This window comes from Anthonomus grandis, chromosome 11, assembly GCF_022605725.1.
Source record: "Anthonomus grandis grandis chromosome 11, icAntGran1.3, whole genome shotgun sequence".
In the NCBI taxonomy this organism is placed as follows: domain Eukaryota; kingdom Metazoa; phylum Arthropoda; class Insecta; order Coleoptera; family Curculionidae; genus Anthonomus; species Anthonomus grandis.
Window position 1 is genome coordinate 22,632,924 of NC_065556.1, and position 19,654 is coordinate 22,652,577.

Here is a 19,654-nt window from a genome sequence, read left to right on the forward strand (position 1 = left end):
AATCAGCTTGTGACAAGTGCGCTGTTGCCAGATTGTTAGCCGAGTATTTTTCTTAAACTTGTAACCCTAAAATTGCTTCTCAAGCTATTGATTTTAAATTAACTTGAGTAAAAGTCCAATGGACTTATTTTTAACTAATTACACTTAAAATTAGTGTATTTAATTAATGAAGTCATTCATCGACACTCGAGGATTGTCGGTAATAGATGACGCCACAGTACAAACGTCCTTCAAATGACACCTGACACAAATCAGCTGTTTATATTTTTCATATGCCAAAAAAAAAACCTATTTTTGACACTTTTTAATGCAAAAATAGAAACAAATATTATAACCATTGGCATCGAATCATAACACTAAATGATTTCTAAATTTATTGTTTTCAAACGCAGTTTATAGTTACATCCACATTCTCTTTTTTAGATTTAAAGGTAAGCTATGGCATTTTCCCATTTTGACCTGATCAAACTGATTTGATCATGCTCTAGTTAAGACCTTGTTATAAATAAATTGTATTTTATCAAATTGTGTTCAGTGCCACTCACTTTAAGACTAGTTTCTCATATTTTAGATGGTAATTAGCCTCGATTTGTTCACTTTGTTTATTTACATTAAATATAGGTCAGACCATAAAGGTATTTTTGCATGGAGTTTTGTAGATAACCATCAAAACTGATCACAAAGAGTATGTGGAACTATAATAAAACCAAGGTATTTAATTGTATTTGACGGTTTTAGCAATAATATGACATTAAACTTAAAAGTTATAAACTAGTTCATTGTATTCCCTGGGCAGTTTGGACCAAACTTACATCCATATTGAAATTTTGTCTGTAATTGAGGTAGGACCAATATTATTTATGTTTTCAAGCAAATTATGTAAAATAGGTTTAACTTTCTATGTTTTAAAATATACAGGAAAGTCTTAGTGGCACTGAGGAAAATCAAGTCAAGTTTATTTATTTATTTATTTATCAACAGAATCAAAATGGTTTTGTCAAAAATGTCACATTCCATATTACTCTATGTCAAAACACCAAATCATAGCACTTTACCCCCATTTAACACAAACTACTAAGAAGATCATAAATTTTATGCAAAAATTTACAAAATTTGTTTTAGTTTTTGATTTAAAGTACTAAATTTTGAGTCAAACAGATTTATTTGTTCTACCCGAGCTGCTCCACTTGCTCCATCAGCTAGTTCGTTCATGCTATTAAGTGCGATCAAATTATTACAAATTACAAAAGTTATTTATAAAAGCATTTATTACTTTATATAGAAAGCATAAATCTAGTAGAATTCATCTCAGTTTTAGTGTATGTAAATTTAGACTATCCATCACCCACTAATAGCTATTTTCATCCCTATCATATTTATAATTTTGTGTTTTTCTTCAGAACTGTCTAAATACATTGGAGGTATGGTGCGCTGTTAACAGGTTAGGCTTAAATGCGGCTAAATGTAGTGTGATCAGTTACTCTAGATCAAAAACACCCTTAAATTTTAATTACTTTATTAATGATACTATTTTGAGTAGATTAGAGCAAAATAATCTAAACTGGAGTTTGGCTACATTATATGGAATCCGCTCTATCAGAATCATGGTGGTCTCCTTGAATCTGTTCAGTGTAGCTTTGCTAGAAGTTTTTGGTCTTCAGGCAGGATGGCATATATCCGGTATGAGGGTTTGATCATCGGCAACTATTGGAATGCTTCAATCTACATCCATTACATCTCAGAAAAATGATCTTCTCTGTAAAATTCCTGCATGGGTTACTGAATGGATTCATTGATAGTCCTGTACTTCTTTCTGGTGTATGTTTCATGGTGTCTAGGCTTAATGCTAGACATCCCATTCTTTCTGCCAAGGCCTCATACTAACATCCTGTTAAAATCGTCACTATATACAATATGCGCTATATTTAATCGGATCTGTCACATGTGCAATATAAATTTCTCTCCAGTTCATGTGATTGTCGATATCTTGGTGGATCATTTTACTCTTGTTTAAGTTATAGTTAGTAGGTATATTGCAGTTAATTTAATTTAATTTTGTTGAATATGTGATTATCTTGTTAAACTTTTATAATTGGGTTTTTATACCATATTAATAGTTATTTGTTCTAATTTTTTGGATAACTTTTGCATTTGTGACTTTACTTTAGTTTTTTTCTTTTCTTTTCATTCTTTTAGGTTTGTTTGTGTGTATTTTTTTTTACTATATTTTTCATTGTTGTGCAACTGTTTCCTGTTATTGGGCCAGTTGCCTGTTGGAAATAAAGGCTTATTATTATTATTATTATTATTATTATTATTATTATGCAGCAATTAAAACAAAAATTATTAGGATTTTTTCAGCCAAACAACTAATGACTTATACTCCAAAATTGGTCTAACAAAGGAGCAATGAAGTATTTTAAAAGTAAACACAAGTCAACACTTGACCTCTGAATAGAACCAAGGACCTTTATTGCCCTATTTGTTACATGATCTATGTGACCCTCTCTGTGACATAATTGATTAAAGTCCAAAACTTCTGTTTTAAAGCTAATTGGAAGATTATTTATTGAGTAAAGCTTTAGAGAAATCTGTATAAATTGAGTTAACCTAAGATCCCCTCTCCAAACTAATGAAAATGTGATCAACATTTAAAACCATCTTTTATTGCTTTGTATTATAGCAGCTTCAAAGTAGGACGGATATTAATTTTTTACTATTATATTACTACTCCTACAACAGGCTTTAACTACCCTATTTTGGCTTGGGGTAACAGTGCCAGAGCTAATAAAACTTTAATTCAGCAGAAGAAGGTTATTTTCACAATGTTCTGTTCACTTAGCTGAACTTATCAACATTCTCTTTAATTTTTATTTTAAATAGCATAAATTTTATTAAGACTGATTCTCACCTTCCAGACCTTAACTGAAACATCAGTGGTCATTATAATTTAAGAAGTAATTCCAATATTGATATTCCATCCCATAGATTGAGCCTTGTGCCAAATAGTCCTCCAGTATTGCCTATTAAACTCTACAACAAATTAGCAAAAAACCTTAAATAAATTTCAATTGGCAGTAAAAAAATGATTTGTAATTATGGCCTTTATTCAATTTATGATATGACACTGTTAGATCTAGAAGTTTAATTTCTTGTAATTTTATATACCTGACAATATCCTATATTGACATATTGTAAAACTTTTGAAAATAAAGTATATTACTGTTTTTAGATATGTTAAAGTTAGAGGAACTTCCTCTGATTTAAACAATCCCCTACATACAATACTATGAAAATTTCATGACATAAATTTTCTGTGCGAGTGCAGATAGCATTATCCTAACCAACCATGAGCGACAACATAAAAAAATGGGCATGTGAATATTGTACTTATGAGAACTACCCTTCTACGATTAAATGCACCATGTGCAGAGGTGCTAAACCGTTCGAGGATATATACAAATTAAATGGTACTATATAATAAGGAAAATATATGATCTTATAACATATTTTTTTATTTAATTCATTAAGATGGTGGCAGAGATGACAGATGTTCCCCCATAGGAGCCACTGCTTCCGTCGAAGTTAAAAATGTTAAAGACAAAACTTGTCAATGTGATAACTGCAGTAATTTTACAAACTGTTCATCTTGTATAAGGTAAGTTTAATTTTTGGTATTATTATAGGGGCTAATTTGTAAATTTAAGTTGTTCAAGTACCTTTACAACAGCATCCAACCTCCACGAGCACATAATGCCCTTAAGAATATCTCAGAATTCAGGCTCTGATCAGAATTTAGCGAGAAATACCAGCCCTCCTTCTAGTTTATTAAATTTAGAAAATAGTAAAAAGTCTGCCCAAAGTAAATGGATGTGTCAGGTAAAATTGTATTTTTTTTTGGCTAAACAAAACAAAGAACCTCTCTCCTTTTAATAGTTATGAACAAATTATTATAGGACTCATGAATATTTCATTTCACAGACCTGTACTTATGAAAATTGGCCAAAATCCTTAAGGTGTGCAATGTGTGGAACTCAAAATAACCAGAGATCCCCACCAGGCAGTCGCATTATGTCAGCCTCACCGGAACGAAAAAACTCAAGGGATGACATCAATCAAAGTGCTATTATAGGTTTGTAATAGCTACTCAGACCATTTTAACATAAAATAACTGAATTCTCGTAGATCCTTCCCAAAATAACATCGATTCTGAGCACTGTATAAGACAATTACGTCGTAACGCCGATTGGAACTGGTTAAACGCTTGCATGGGGGTCATAGAGGGAGACCCCATTCCAGTGGAGGCTTACCTTGCTTCCGGTGGTGATCCCGCTAGGTCCCTCACTGCCTCTGAATGTGCTTTACTCAATAGAAATTCGGCTTTCGATGTTGGGTTTACCTTGGTACATTTAGCTATTAGGCAAGTGTTGTTTTACTATATTTCTGGACTTGATTTAGGCTAAATTCGATATTTGGTACGTAGATTCCAAAGGGAGGACTTGCTGGCCGCTTTATTGTCGCAGATAGAAGGATCCGGGGGATCGGGTATTAAAAGGGTGCCTAGTTACGTTGCGCCCGATCTCGCGGCAGACATAAGGAGACATTTTGCCACCACCCTGAGACAACGAAAAGGAAGTTTTCCTTGTCATTACGTCACAGAGTTTCCTACTTTTACTTTGCCAGCAGGTAAAACGTTATTTTCGTAGATTTTAATTAAATCCCTTAAGGTTTTATTTTGATCAGTTTTCAAAGGTTCTATTTTTTCAAGTAATTTAACCTAATTTAATTAAATTTTCTAGTTATGCAATAATTTTAATGTACAAAATTGTTTTTCTTTTATAAATTATCTCTGAATTGTAATGATTGCTCATCAAAACTTATAAACAGGGAAAACAAGGAAGTATCCGGGACTATTTCAACACTATATACTAGAAAATTTGAAGGTCTACTAAAGAGAGATTCTGCTGTAGACAAATTTTGGAAACAAATAACCGTGAGGCGGCAACACAAAATGTTACTAATAAGTTTTGCCTTATTAACTTAAACCGTGAATTACCCCAGGCTTTATCTTACATAAGAAAATGAGATAAAATGAAAAAATATTTTTAAATAATAACAGTTTAAAAAATTAGAGTGATTATATAAATTATAAAAAAAAATCATATAAAGTAATTAATACACAAAAATTTGTCTATAATAAAGCTATAATAAATACATTTTCATTAAAATAATTTTAAGGAGATATTATACCTGCATTTTATATGCAGCTAACAACTAATGAACAATGTGTAAACATAGATGTTCAGGATGTTAATAACCAGTCCTTTACTGACAAGAAACAAATGGCTGAATTTTGCAATTAATTTTTTGTTTATATAGTAAAAACTTAGAACATTGAAAGGTTAGAATTAGTAAACAACAACTTCATTGGTGTTCAACATGTTCACATGCGTAACGGGAGCGTTTTGTTTACACACATATTCATCGATTCTCTGTTGTCAAGTTTTGTAAAAAGAGGACATTTTGAGATATATATCAATACATGTAATAATGTTAATTTAACTTATTGGTGTTATTTACAACTCTCATCATAAACGTAGAATAATAAAAATTAATTAAGAAATTTATAATTTCCATAAAAATGCTTTTTATTAGATAAATACCTTTACTCTATATACAATACAATCGCTTTATTGTCAAAAAATTATAAATTTTGTAATGTGTGTAAATTTTGTGTTTTGTTTTGTACAAAGCTAATATAAATAAATAAATAAACACATACAAGTAAACACAAAAAACAAAAACACAAGACATTTAGATTTTATACAAAATAGGTAACCTATTGTACATAGTCAAATTACTTATACAACTAAATGTTCATATTTAGGTCATATTTGTTATATCAGTCAGAAGTTAATATTAAAAAGAATATAAAACAATACAAAAATGTAAATTAGGTAAAAGAAGTATACAAAATAAGTTGAAGTTAAATTACGGCTATTATCACAATATTATAACTAATTCTAGGGATGGAGACTATAAAGTAAATAGGGCCAGTGTGTGTGTGGTATTTAAAAGGAAAGATTAAAAAAGTCTTCTACTTGTATACTTGTATAAAGCCTTTTCCAATAGTAAAGCTTTTAAGGCATGGCGAAAACAGGAAAACGTTGTCATAGATTTAATCGTAAAAGGAAGATGATTGTGCAGTTTTTTTGCTCTATAGTGTATAGAAGTTTTTACTAATTTCGACCTTTACTAATTTTAAGTGGGGTTGGTAGATAAATATCATGCTCTGCTTTTCTAAGTAGATAGTTATGAGAAGGCCTCTTTGGAAATTCTGACACATGCTTTCGGATTAAGCAAACAGATTCAAATATAAACAGTGAAGGAAGAGTTAATATTCTTTGTTTTTTAAAGTATTCTTGGCAGTGAGCTGTACTGTCAAGTCCCAATAAATAGCGTATCGCTCTCTTTTGCAACTTGAATACGCGCTCAAATTGAGTGGCACAGCATGAACCCCAGAATGGAATGGCGTAACGAAGAAGTGACTCAAAAAGGGCAAAATAAACTGATTTAGATGTTTAAAAGCTTAATTCTTTGGAAATAGATCTTATGGCAAAATATGCTGAGCTTAACTTTGTGGATAAGGTGTCGATATGAGATTCCTATTTTAGAGAGCTGTCTAAAATTAGTCCCAAGAACTTGACAGATTCAACAATATCCAAACTGGTATTTTGTAGAGTAAAAGGTTGAATGGTACTTTTATATGATACAACCTTGGTTTTAGAGATATTAAGGCATAGAAGATTGTAATCGCACCAGGACTTAATGGTAAGTAAATCGTTAGATATAGTTGCATGCAGAGACGTGATATCTGGAGTGCTCCAAGTAAAGCTGGTATCGTCAGCGAACAGACAAATTTTGCCGCTGATATCCAGATTGGCCATGTCATTAATAAATAGGAGAAACAAAATAGGGCCCAAAACTGAACCATGCGGCACACCACATTCAATTGGTTGGCATGAAGATGTTGTCGTATCAACCTTCACGAGTTGACTTCTGAAACTAAGATATGACTTAAACCATTTGAGAGAAGATCCTCTAAACCCATAGTGTTGTAGTTTGTTAATTAAAATATTATGATTAAGACAATCAAATGCCTTTGAGAAATCGCAGAAAAATGTAGCTGTGGAGTGTTGATTGTTTAGGCTAGAATAAATACTATTTAGGAGCGAAAACATAGCATCACTGGTGCATTTATTTCTCAAAAATCCAAATTGATTCGGTGTTAGAATTCAATATTTAAGCAAAAATGACAAAACCCTTTCTTTAACCAGTCTTTCAACAATCTTAGATAAAGTTGGGAGAAGTGCTATTGGGCGATAATTTGAGGCTTAATCTTTATCCCCTCCTTTATGCAGTGGAATAATAATTGCAGTCTTAAGGCAGCTTGGAAAGATTCCCCTCTGAAATGACATGTTAATTAGGTTCACCAAGTGACTTAAGGTGCAATCAGGCACCTTAAGTGCTCCACCAACTCTAATCAAGTACGTCAAAAAAAACGCATAAAGAGTTCATAAACGGTAATATTGTTTATAATTTAAAGCATAATCTATTAATAACAAATATTTATCGTTAAATATTTTTTGACGACATCATTTATTGAGCGGCGTTGCGATGTTGTTGCCTTTTTCTCTAATATAGGAACGTTATCTACATTCATTTAACTTCATCACAGCACTGTTGCATCTTCTGCAAATTGAGTACATTTACCTCTGATCCTTAGACTTGCCATATCATTTATGTACAGTAAAAACAAGCTAGGCATTTACAATCAGTTGACAATAAATGAATTAATAAATAAATAGTAATAAAAAAACTTTATTATAATGACCAATCTTGGTACATTCTAAAATATCTATCTTATTTAAAGAGGTGAGTACTTTACCTGTTTCCGTCCAAGAGCAACTGATGTCCGAACTGTTAGACAAGGACGCACAAGAAGAGTTAGAAGGGGGCGACGCGGCTGTGATAAATTGGGCGATCGGTGCAGGGGTGTGCCGGTTATACGCCCTCTGGAATAGGTACTATATCACCTCTATTATCTTTAAAACCACCTTTAAAAAAAAAAAACAAATTTCAGATCTGCAGGTGATTGCTTGTTAGATAGCGTAATGCAAGCCACTTGGGGTGTATTCGACAGAGATAACACCCTGAGGAGAGCTCTGGCTGAAACCCTGGTGCACGCGGGATACGTGTATGTAAATTGAGTTTGTGAGGCAACAGTTTTGTTGAATGGTGGATCGGTTTTTAGCTTTTATCCGCGTTGGAAAGAGTACGAGTCGTCGCACGCATCTTTCTTGCAATATTCTTTGGAGGATGCTCAATGGGAGGACGACTGGAGCAGTTTGGTGGCATTGGCTGCTCAACCCGGCTCTAGTTTAGAGCAACTGCATGTATTCGCTTTGGCACACATACTTAGGAGGCCCATATTAGTTTATGGGGTTAAGGTAAGATATTGAAACCTCGAATTTTATAGCTCAATAACAAGATTCCATTGTATTGATTGATTTTCCTTGAATTTTTTTCTACATCACCTTTTTCATTTCTCTATTATTGGGTGGATCATCTGGAAATTGTGTTTTTCTTCACTTCATACGTGATACCAGCAACATTTTACCGTTCATCATGATATTTTAGTCTGATATTAGGATGTAGTTATGAAAATTCAACTTTTCTCTCCTTTTTCTGTATTATCATTTCCTTTCCCTTTTATTGCCTGGATCATTTAGCTCCATTAGATAAGAAAACAAATAACCACTATTAGAGTATCACAAAAAAATTAGTCGAAACGTCGAATGTAGAATTGGTGAAAAATAGTGTTGACCCAATATCTATTATGCCAGAATCTGCTCCTTAGTAATCAAAAAGTGTGTACCTAAATTTCATAAAAATATCTGCAATATTATCTTTTTTATGATTAAAAAACTAATTTTTTCTTAAAACTTCAACACCCCGTAGCTCGAAAACTAACAGGTTTAGGACATATTTTGTTGATATAATTTTATTTAAAATCACCCAAGGAATCACATCCTGTATTATCGATACTCAATTAATTAACAGCTTGTATAAAGGCCCTAGAGCACTTTTGAAAGTGCCTGCGAAGGCACATGAATTAGAAAAAAACACAAAAGTAACGCAAAATACAAGCAATTGCATATTATTTCACAAAAAGAATTCTCAATGGATAAAAAAAGTCCAATTGGGGAACTGTAAAGTTTTCATATTTGTCATTTTCATTTAAGGCTTACTATATCATTAAAAACAGCTTCAACCAACAGCTGACTCTCAAAAAATAAACGGTATAATTGAAGCGTTCGGGGCAATAAGGTACATAAGCCACATTCAGTAACTTTTGAGAAAACCGACTTTAAAGGCGTTTTATGTGTTTTTCATGTAAAAATAAAATTACACTTTCTGTTGTTAAAAATCATAGTCGGTAACTCTTACAAAGTACAAAAGAAGTTTTATAAATTCTTTAATTATAATAAGAATCACTCAAGTATAAAAATATTGTTAAGCACATTTTTTAAATATCAATAGTATTTAAACATTTTCAAATATAAACATAAAAAACTACTTTCCTAAGTTAAATTTTACTGTTTTTATACAAATTGGTTATTGGACACCAAAAAATATTTTTGAGATTTTTTATGACACAATTTTGTTTGGTTATCGTTATTTTAGATTCAGGTAGTCTTTTAAGGTCACTATCAGTTAGATGGTAATCTCTGTTTGCTATACTCATTTGAACTAAAATGACTTTTAGGCAAGAGACAAGAAAATAATTTGAGTCCTTATTAAATTACTTTGAAAATGGCTTGTGACCTTTAAAGTCCAGTTAAATGATAAAGAAATTTCGATTTTCTGTTTTGGCTGACGAACCTTGTTGCCTCAAGCCTCTCAATTTATTTTTACAATAAATAATTTTAATTTTAGAGTTTTGTAGAAAGGTGGTAATTACTTAACAGTCAAAAAACCTTCTGGATTTCATTTTGTATTGATTCTCTTATGCATAATACACTTTGCATCAATATTATTAACAAAAAATACTTGTTTTTCTAAATGAAAAGAATAGTGATATGTAGGATTCCATAACGAATCAATGTATGTAAACAACTCAATGTTGATAAAAATGTCAGTTAACCACTTTTATGCATCGGACGGCAGAACTAGTCTTGTATTTTGTATCCAAGTAAGTTGTACTGGCAAATAAATACTATTATTATTATTATTATTAAAGTACAGTCAATTAATAAACCATGCAAGCAATATGTAAAATTCTAAAATGATTATTAGAAGAACCAGATTCCTTGAAAAATTTCCAAATTGTTATATTTTATATACAGTTATGCACAAAAATCAAATTTATCTTCGAAAATTTTTAGGTTGTGAAAAGCTTTAGAGGCGAAGCACTCTGCCCAGCACGTTTCGAGGGGATCTACCTGCCGCTACTGTGGGACCACAGTTTTTGTTCGCGATCTCCCTTGGCCTTAGGTTACACGAGAGGACACTTTTCAGCTTTAGTTTCTATAGAATCCGTCGGCGAACGTCAGCGCTTCCGGGCGTCTTTACTACCTTTGGTCGACAGGGATCGAAAACCGTTACCTATACATTTTTTATTAGAAACCGAAGTAAGTACATCCTTGTTTTTCGATTACATTTTTTAAATGTTTTCTTTGTTTCTAAATATTTACTTATCAATCATAACAATTAATATGGCAACTTTTAATATAAATTTACATTTCAAAACAACTAACCTAAGGAAATAAGTCAACATAGTAAGCCGAATTCAATTTTTCTTGCAGTAGTTTGGCTGCACAATTATTTTGAAAATAGGTGCAAAGAATCTCCAACAAGTTATTGCAAATTAGTTCCAAAAATACCTTCTGCATACTGGCATAGTGAACTAAACGTCCCAAGGCGTTTTAAAATAATTATAATTCATATGAAATTAGTATATGCTTGCTACCCAGCACACCTCAACAAAATTAGAGTATTACCTACTGATCTGTGCACAAATTGTAATGTTACAGGTGACCTAAATCACATATTTTTTGTGTAATCAATGTAATTGTGTAATTGTGTAATCAATGTAAAAAATATACTCAAGAAATCGAGATGTTAATGGTTAATTTACGCGTGGAATGTAAAGTGGCTAGTCCATTTAATATCATGCATTTATTGGCACTAGAAAATGCAAAACTATTTACTTATCTAATTACCTTTCCTAAAAATGTAAGACTTAGTATTTAGTTTAGATTTTTAATTAGAATAGTTATCCTAGTTCCAAGTCTCAATCTCTTATGTTTCCGTGGTCAATATCCCTTGTATTGTATTAAGTCCCCTGACAGACCCCAGCGGCGTGAAGTGTGTCTCACTGTCTTAAATGTCTTAAGGAAGCATAATGTAGCTAAGAACCGTCCTATAAATTAGATATATCTAGATATTAAAAATAAGATAACATTAAAAAAAAAAGCATAATTTGCATAAAAGATAAAGAATATTTTGAAATCAATTATCAGAGTATTTAGAAATATGCGATACGTAATAATGGCAAATCAAATAAAATATAAAAATTGTAACTGGCTGCATGGATAAATGCCACATGCCACAAAAAAAAACAATCTTTCAAATAAGTAGAAATTTGGAATGCTGACTTCTAAAAACGAACGCTTCTTCTGGAATTAATTCCTTAGCAGAAAGATGGGAAAAGGTTATCTCTAATAAGGGCCAATAGGGGAGACTGGGGTCAATTGTAACACGGGTCAATTGAAACAGTAATCAAAACTTTCTTCCGCTACAAGATAGAAACAAATTGCGCGCGTAATATAGACCATAATATCGAGAACCATTTTCTGGCAGTACGCCGCGGGCCATTAAACAAAGTATACGTACCTAGTGCGAGATTTTGTGTTTTCACGTATCCAAAGTAAGTATTTGCTATATTTCTTATGCATGTGTAAATGAGTCTGTATGTGTATTTGGTTAGTTTGTCGGTTTTCATTAGTTAGGCCATTAACTTAGCTTTATTTTAAATTTGAAATTCGTTTTGTTTGTAGTAAATATGGTGTCATTTATTTAAAAAAGTCGTTTGGGGTCAGTTGTAACGGGGACGTTTGTAACGTTTCAACTGACCCCGCCGTTCATTTCTAAAATGAAGTAAATTGTAATTGAGTCTATAGTGTGTTTAGTTTGTTTGTCAGCTTTCATTAGTTAGGACATTAGTCTAGTAAATTAATTAGTTTATTTAATTTCAGATGCCCCGTAAAAGAGTCCTGAAAACTGATCGTTCAAATCGAGATATATGAATCTGCATATGCAGAGCTCAAAAGTGGAAGTTCTCTACGCTTAGCTGCCGACCAATTTGGGATCTCTCATGTGTCTTTGTTGAGATACAAGCGAAAGAAAGAAGCTGCGAGGAATACTGAAGGTCAACCAGCTGTTACAATGGGCTATAAACCTGCAAATAACGTTTTTAATGAACTTCAAGAAACCTAAATGGTAAAGTACATAAAAAAAGCTGCAGACATATATCAAGGTCTGTCAACCAAAGATATTCGGAGACTTGCGTTAGAATTAACCATTAGATATGATATAGATAAACCGGACACTTGGATTAAAAACGGCATGGCAGGAGAAGATTGGTTTTCCGGTTTTATGTCAAGACAAAAAAGACTTATCAATAAGAGCACCACAAGCAACCAGCTTCAATTGTGCAAATGTTTCTGTATTTTTTAATAATCTTGCCAAAGTTTTGGATCGAGACAAATTTGAAGCAAAGGATATTTACAACGTAGACGAAACTGGTGTGACAACAGTCCAGAAACCAAATCGAATTGTAGCAAAAAGAGGCATGAAACAAGTGGGTGCAATTACCTCACAAGAACGTGGTACACTCGTAACAGTTACGGTGGCAATAAACGCACTAGGCAATTCGATTCCGCCCATATTTATTTTTCCTCGACTGCGGTTTCAGGATCATTTTATTCGTGATGGTCCATCAGGGTGTATTAGGGCTGGAAACGGGTCAGGATGGATGCAAGAAAAAGAATTCGTCTTGTTCTTAAAACACTTTCAAAAGCACACAAATTCTTCACAAGCTCATAAGGTTCTACTCACACTGGATAACCACTCATCCCATATTAGTATAGAAGCTCTAGACTATTGTAAAACTCATGGAATAGTAATGCTTTCTTTCCCACCCCACTGCTCGCATAAATGTCAGCCCGTCGATAGAACACTTTTCGGTCCTCTTAAGAAAGCAATAAAGTCTGCTTGTGATTGTTGGATTCGTAGTCACCCTGGTAAACCGATGTCTATATATGATTTACCCGGAATTGTCGCAACATCATTGCCCTTAGCTCTTACACAAAACAATATCCAAGCCGGATTTAAGTCTACAGGGAGATATCCTTTTAACAGAGATATTTTTACGGAGACAGATTTCTCGCCATCTTTTGTCACAGATAGGTTGCCTCCAATCGAACCTTTAGTTTTACCTGCTTTAGATCCAGACAACAATCTGAATCTGACAGATCCTACTTTGGAAGATACATTTGATAATCCTACCTCATCTACGTCTGTTACCAATAAGTTGCCTTCAACCGAACCTCTAAATGATCATTCTAGTTCAAATCCAGGAAACAATCTGACTGTACGAACCTTAGAAGATGAGTTTCAAAACCCAACGCCATCAACTTCTCGGGGCCTAAAAAATTGTGAAATTTCCGAAAACACCCAAAATAACACGTTTTCACCAGAAGTTGTTAGGCCTTTCGGAAAAGCTTCACCAAGAAAAATTGACGCAAGAAGAAAGAAAAAGAGGAAGTCAACCGTGTACACCGATACACCGAAAAGGGAGGAAATAGAGAGAGAAGCTAATAAGAAAACAACAAGGTCAAATGGTATCTGGAAACCGAAAAGAAGGGTCCAAAGAAAATCCCAAAAAAAGCACCCGTGAGAACAAGAAAGAAGTCATCTGAAAATTCTACCGACGACGAAAGTGAATGTTTTTGTTTGTTGTGTGTTGAACCATTTAATAAAAGTAAGCAACGTGAACAGTGGATCCGATGTACTAACTGCAAAATGTGGTCGCATGAAGCATGCACACACCACAAGAGCTCACATATTATGTTTGCCATAATTGCCAAAGTGACTGACCAAAAATTGAAAGTTAAGTGTTACACATCTAAATTATAAGAACCACCAGTTGTTGTTTTTTGTTTTTAAACTTTTTCTTAAGTTTTACTTTATGTTCCTACGTTTCTGTTTAATGTTTATATAAGCAGAATATTAGCTTCTGTTATTTTTTTGTTGTTGTTATGAGGCCCTTTTTACAGTTTCTATATGATTTTGAGCCTTTTTTGAATAATAAAAGAAAATAAAAAGAAAATGTATTTTTTATTTAATCTATATTGCTTTTGTTACAACTATCCCCATAATGTGTTTAAATTGACCCTTGATCGGGGTCGTTTGAAACATTATGCTCCACCACTTATTTTTATTTGCATATTTTTTTTCGCTTATCTATAGTCAAATTTAACTACTAGGTCAAGTATGTCAAGTTCCCAGCTATATGTTACCTATTTTTTGATCATATTATAGTATTTATCTAGCCAGAAAAAAATATTTGTATTAAATGGTTCAAATAAGAAAATCTCATCCATTTTTCACAAAGAGACCGACGTATACAACAGACGAAAAACAATGAAAAACACAAAGTCACGGTCTCACAACATTTACTTAAAGCTACACGTGTTTCGCTCTATTCACTCTATTCACTCTATTCATTAGAGCATCATCAGGCCTAAAACAATAATAATTAGTCTTGAAAGAAAAAAAGAGGACATTAAAAAGACTAAAACCTTAAAAAGCCACTAACGTTGGCAAAACAGTAAATAAACATACATTTAAGGTTAGGATGACTATACAGTTATTTAGAACCAAAAAATAAAAAATAAAAAATTGTAAAATATCACACCTATTGGGAATCGAACCCGCAACAACAAGCTTACAAGCCAGAGACTATAACCTATGGGCTACCGGAACACTGAGGAGAAGTTCAAAACATTTGTTGTTAAGCCAAGGCATTCTAACACAATATTAAACTTATTTCAGTTGGAAGAGATTATGTAAATATAAAATTGATTAAATAAGATTATTAAAAATAAGGTTGGGTTCAAAATTAAATACGTCGTTAACACAGACAAGAACAGGACTCTTCTTGGCTTTAGTAATTTCCATCCTCTCCAGAATGTATAGATCTGGTAAGAACTCTATTATTAAAATCTTCCCTTAGTCGAGTTATAGTTGATAACCTCTTGGACTTGCTCAGCCTTGTTGTGAATCAAAATTTCTTTCAATTCAATAATAAAATTTTCAAACAAGTCTCTGGATTGGCTATGGGTTCATGCCTTTCCCCACTGTTAAGTGAAATTTTTATGAGCAACCTGGAAGAAAGGATTGTTAAGGGTAGGTTTGGGGAGTTTCTCATTGAATATAAGAGGTACGTTGACGATATTTTCATTGTCTGGAATGGCCAGAAAGAAGATTTGACAAATTTTCTTCGTTTTGTGAATTCTTTGCACCCAAAGATTTCTTTTACCATTGAGGAAGAACAAAATGGTAAACTGCCATTCCTAGACCTCCTTATAGAAAGACTCAATAATAAACTAATATTTGAAATATATCGTAAACCCACAACTACTGATAATGTCATTCAATATGCGTCTATTTCTCCCTATCCATACAAATTTGCCTCCTTCAATTCTTTCTTTTACAGACTTTTTAACATCGCCCTGTCAAAGGAAGCGTTTGCTAAAGAGCTTAATATTATAAAACATATTGCTTTTAATAATGGATTTCCACTTTACTTAATTAACAAATTATACTTTAAGTTCTTAAATAAATATAGGTTGACTTACAACCTTCTTCATGCGAAAGACGACAAAAAGTCCTTTAGATCTTTATCCTTTTTCGGCTCAATTTCATTAAATTTAGCTAAATTTTTTAAGACCTCTAATATCAAAATCGCTTTCAAAACCGCGAATAATTTAAAAAAACAGTTAGTGAGCGTGATAGACAAGGCAAATGTCTTTTCGAAATCAGGGGTTTACTCTTTGAAATGTGGGGATTGTGACGCTGTATATATTGGCCAATCTGGAAGAAAAATTTCTACACGCGTTAAAGAACATCTAGCGTTGTTTGAGAAATTTAAAAATACAGACGTCCGTGATACAAAGTCAGCGTTTGCGAATCACCTGTTAGCTTCCACACATCACTTTTCTCCAGAGGTCGGAGCTGAAATACTTCATGAATGCCCTAAAGGGAAAAAGCTTGACCTTCTGGAGAGGATGGACATTACTAAAGCCAAGAAGAGTCCTGTTCTTGTCTGTGTTAACGACGTATTTAATTTTGAACCCAACCTTATTTTTAATAATCTTATTTAATCAATTTTATATTTACATAATCTCTTCCAACTGAAATAAGTTTAATATTGTGTTAGAATGCCTAGTCTCTGGCTTGTAAGCTTGTTGTTGCGGGTTCGATTCCCAATAGGTGTGATATCTTACAATTTTTTATTTTTTGGTTCTAAATAACTGTATAGTCATCCTAACCTTAAATGTATGTTTATTTACTGTTTTGCCAACGTTAGTGGCTTTTTAAGGTTTTAGTCTTTTTAATGTCCTCTTTTTTTCTTTCAAGACTAATTATTATTGTTTTAGGCCTGATGATGCTCTGAATAGAGCGAAACACGTGTAGCTTTAAGTAAATGTTGTGAGACCGTGACTTTGTGTTTTTCATTGTTTTTCGTCTGTTAAATGGTTCAATTGACCCCAGTCTCCCCTACTTTGATTAATTAAATATTTTTTTCTATATGATAATAAATGTTAATATCAGACAAATAAATCGACATTATTAACCGTAACACCTCTTACTACATTTTTGATATTTTGTTTGTCTATAGTTGGGTCGCGAAGAAACCATCCTGAGACAGTGGATGGACGTAACAGAAACCGAAGATGGAATTTTGGTAGCTCAACAACATTTTCACAAACGGCCACTGCTGGTCGCGCAAATATGCGAGGAATGGCTGAATCATTACAGGAGAATAATGTAAGTGTTTTTTTCAATAATAATTCAACAAAAAAATATATTAAAATTAAATTTTTAGAGGCTGAACTAACGTTTTTTTTATAGCCAAATGAGTTGCGCCCCATTTGAACGGCCGGTGTCTACGCTCGCTTATTCGAGCGAAGAAGAAACGGATTGCGAATGACCTTTAAAAATGAGTTCTTGCCTTTAGAGATAAAATTGTCAATAAAATTATTTGGTGTTTTTATTCATATTTTGGGGGGGATTATGTTGGAAAGTTGCACCAATATTATGGTCCATGTTATCGATATAATCGCCCCCGTCCAAAGAGAGTTATTTGTATTTCGAGAGAATGCATAGAATTATTATAGATGTTACAAACGATCGATCGTTTTTGGCTTTAATAGTAATTTAATAATATTTTTAATGGTTCCATTATGGAGTGCACATTGATTTTTCCGTTAGATTCTTTCTAGTCCGTATCTAAACTTACAATTCTACTTTTTATTATAATTTTATGTTTAAAAGAGTAAAAGCTTGATAGTATATTTTTCTTGTTTTATTTTAATGTTATTCGATTGTATTGATATTTTAATGTCATTTTTATTATTGGTGTAGTTAAATTATTTTGAATATTCATTAAACTTTGTTATGTATTATTAACTTATAATAACTGTTAACTGTCAGATGTTAATAAATAAATCCATTTTTTGAGGTACCATTTTGGTTTATTTTCAAATCGTATATACAGTGATGGTCATATAAATAGCACACTTTTAAATCTATGTTTTAAAAATAATGAACTTTCTAATTTCTTTTTATATTTGGGTTATATTTTGTCAATTCAATTTTATTAAACTAAAACAATATTCCTACATAATAAAAAAATATTTAAAAACTAAAAAAAAATAATATTTTGTAGAAAAACTGTAATAACTTGCTGGAATCTTAAACCAATGCTCATATACTCAATAGATATAACTAGATGGCGCGTTAGGATTGAAGTTACATTTCTAGTGATATGAACAAAATATTTAAAAATGTTTATTAAATATTCTATTAAAATAGACGTCTTGTTATTTTAAATAAAAAAAATAGTGAAATTTACATCATTTAGTTAAAAGAAATAGATTATTTAGTTAAAATTATAGTGGTTTCAATTAAAAATACATAACGTAAAAGCGAGGTCCGGTGTATTAGGACAAAAGTGATTGATGAAGTTTGCATTTCCCTTAATCCATTCCAAACTTCATCCAAATTGGATGGGTTCAGATCTTTAATTTGAATTTTTACATGTTTCCACATTTTTTCTATAGGGTTTAGATCGGGGCTTTGTGGGGGCCATAATCATTTTATAATAATAATAAATGTCTTTATTAAGAAAAATACAATTTCTAAGAGGAAAAGTACATTTCTCAAAAGGCGAAGTCTTGCTGACTTTAAGGCCTCCTACTCAATATTAACCCTAAAATTTCATAACATTTTCAACAAATTGTAGATTAAACAATATTATATTAATATTTTTTAAATTAACTAGATTAATTAACAAATTTTATTCAAAAATTTTTTAAATAAACAATTTATAAATATGATATAATCTAATAGCATATTAACAGGCTATGCCTCAACAACGTTTTGCTGAGAATTAAAAAATATTTCTTATTTAAAGGTATTTTGTGAGAAATATGATCGAATTTTTTTAGGTTGTAAATAAATCTACCGCAATTATTTTGGATTGTTTGCAGTCGTTGTCTGTCTACAAAACTAAAACATGAATAATATAATATAATATTAGGCAATAGTATAGTTTGGATAAAACATAAGACTCGCAAAGCTTTTTCCCAACTTTAAAATTTAAAATATGTTTGCTCACATACAGTATCTTTAGCGATAAGTAGCAGGCCTTGCATAAGTTAGATATATACACATCAAAATGGTCTAAGGAACACTTAGAAAAATAGTTTTTTTCGCCTTATAATTTTTTATATATTTATATTTTCATGCGGAATAGATACTACCTTTAATATTAAGATACCAACGAAGTAAAATAAATATTTGGGTACAAAAAATCATGCCAGAACAGCGTTTTTTGCTACTTGCACATTTTGTCGAAATAACGCAAATTATAATTTTTAAATTCTAACGCAATATCGCATTTTCTGTGGTTCCAACCGAACAATTATGATTTAGTTTTTATTCAATAAAAATGGAAAGACGACATTTAACTCGAGAGGAAATGCTAAGAGCAGTCGGAATGCCTGAGGCAGAAACAAGTCAAAGAGACGTTGCAAGAGCTTTGGATACTTGAATCTCCCAGTGTAATTAACCGTTTGTGGACAAGATATAGAGAGATAAATGATGTTAGAGAACGGCATCAAGGCCCGTCGCGAATTTCCACACCTGCCCAAGACCGTTTTATAACTTTGCAAGCTCAAAGAAATTCCACGGTAACAGCCTCTGTTTTGGTTCAGCAGCTCGACGAGTGCATAACGTCGAG

General features: G+C 32.2%; 1 protein-coding gene across 5 annotated transcripts; it reads left to right on the forward strand.

The window, feature by feature from the left end:
- The first annotated feature begins 262 nt into the window (after nt 1-262).
- LOC126742217 (ubiquitin thioesterase trabid) lies at nt 263-17,391 on the forward strand. 5 transcript variants are annotated; one of them, XM_050448821.1, is made up of 13 exons: nt 263-431; nt 3,233-3,470; nt 3,532-3,658; nt 3,717-3,879; nt 3,982-4,132; nt 4,186-4,420; nt 4,484-4,686; nt 7,934-8,084; nt 8,144-8,257; nt 8,315-8,510; nt 10,449-10,694; nt 17,030-17,178; nt 17,263-17,391. In XM_050448821.1, the coding sequence occupies exons 2-13, from the start codon at nt 3,350-3,352 to the stop codon at nt 17,339-17,341; spliced, it is 1,935 nt and encodes a 644-aa protein (XP_050304778.1). In that variant the 5' UTR covers nt 263-431; nt 3,233-3,349; the 3' UTR covers nt 17,342-17,391. The 5 variants fall into 5 exon arrangements, with proteins under 5 accessions (XP_050304778.1, XP_050304779.1, XP_050304774.1 ...); XM_050448822.1 differs by having other exon boundaries at nt 264-431; nt 3,708-3,879; nt 17,237-17,391; XM_050448817.1 differs by having other exon boundaries at nt 264-431; nt 3,708-3,879.
- The last annotated feature ends 2,263 nt before the right edge of the window (nt 17,392-19,654 follow it).

Bases quoted from the DNA above. Each gene is read 5' to 3' on its own strand.
- LOC126742217 (XM_050448817.1), top strand. From the start codon at position 3,350: ATGAGCGACAACATAAAAAAATGGGCATGTGAATATTGTACTTATGAG. The intron at 3,471-3,531 runs GTACTATATAAT...TAATTCATTAAG, and splicing joins GGATATATACAAATTAAATG to ATGGTGGCAGAGATGACAGA. The intron at 3,880-3,981 runs GTAAAATTGTAT...TTCATTTCACAG, and splicing joins AAAGTAAATGGATGTGTCAG to ACCTGTACTTATGAAAATTG.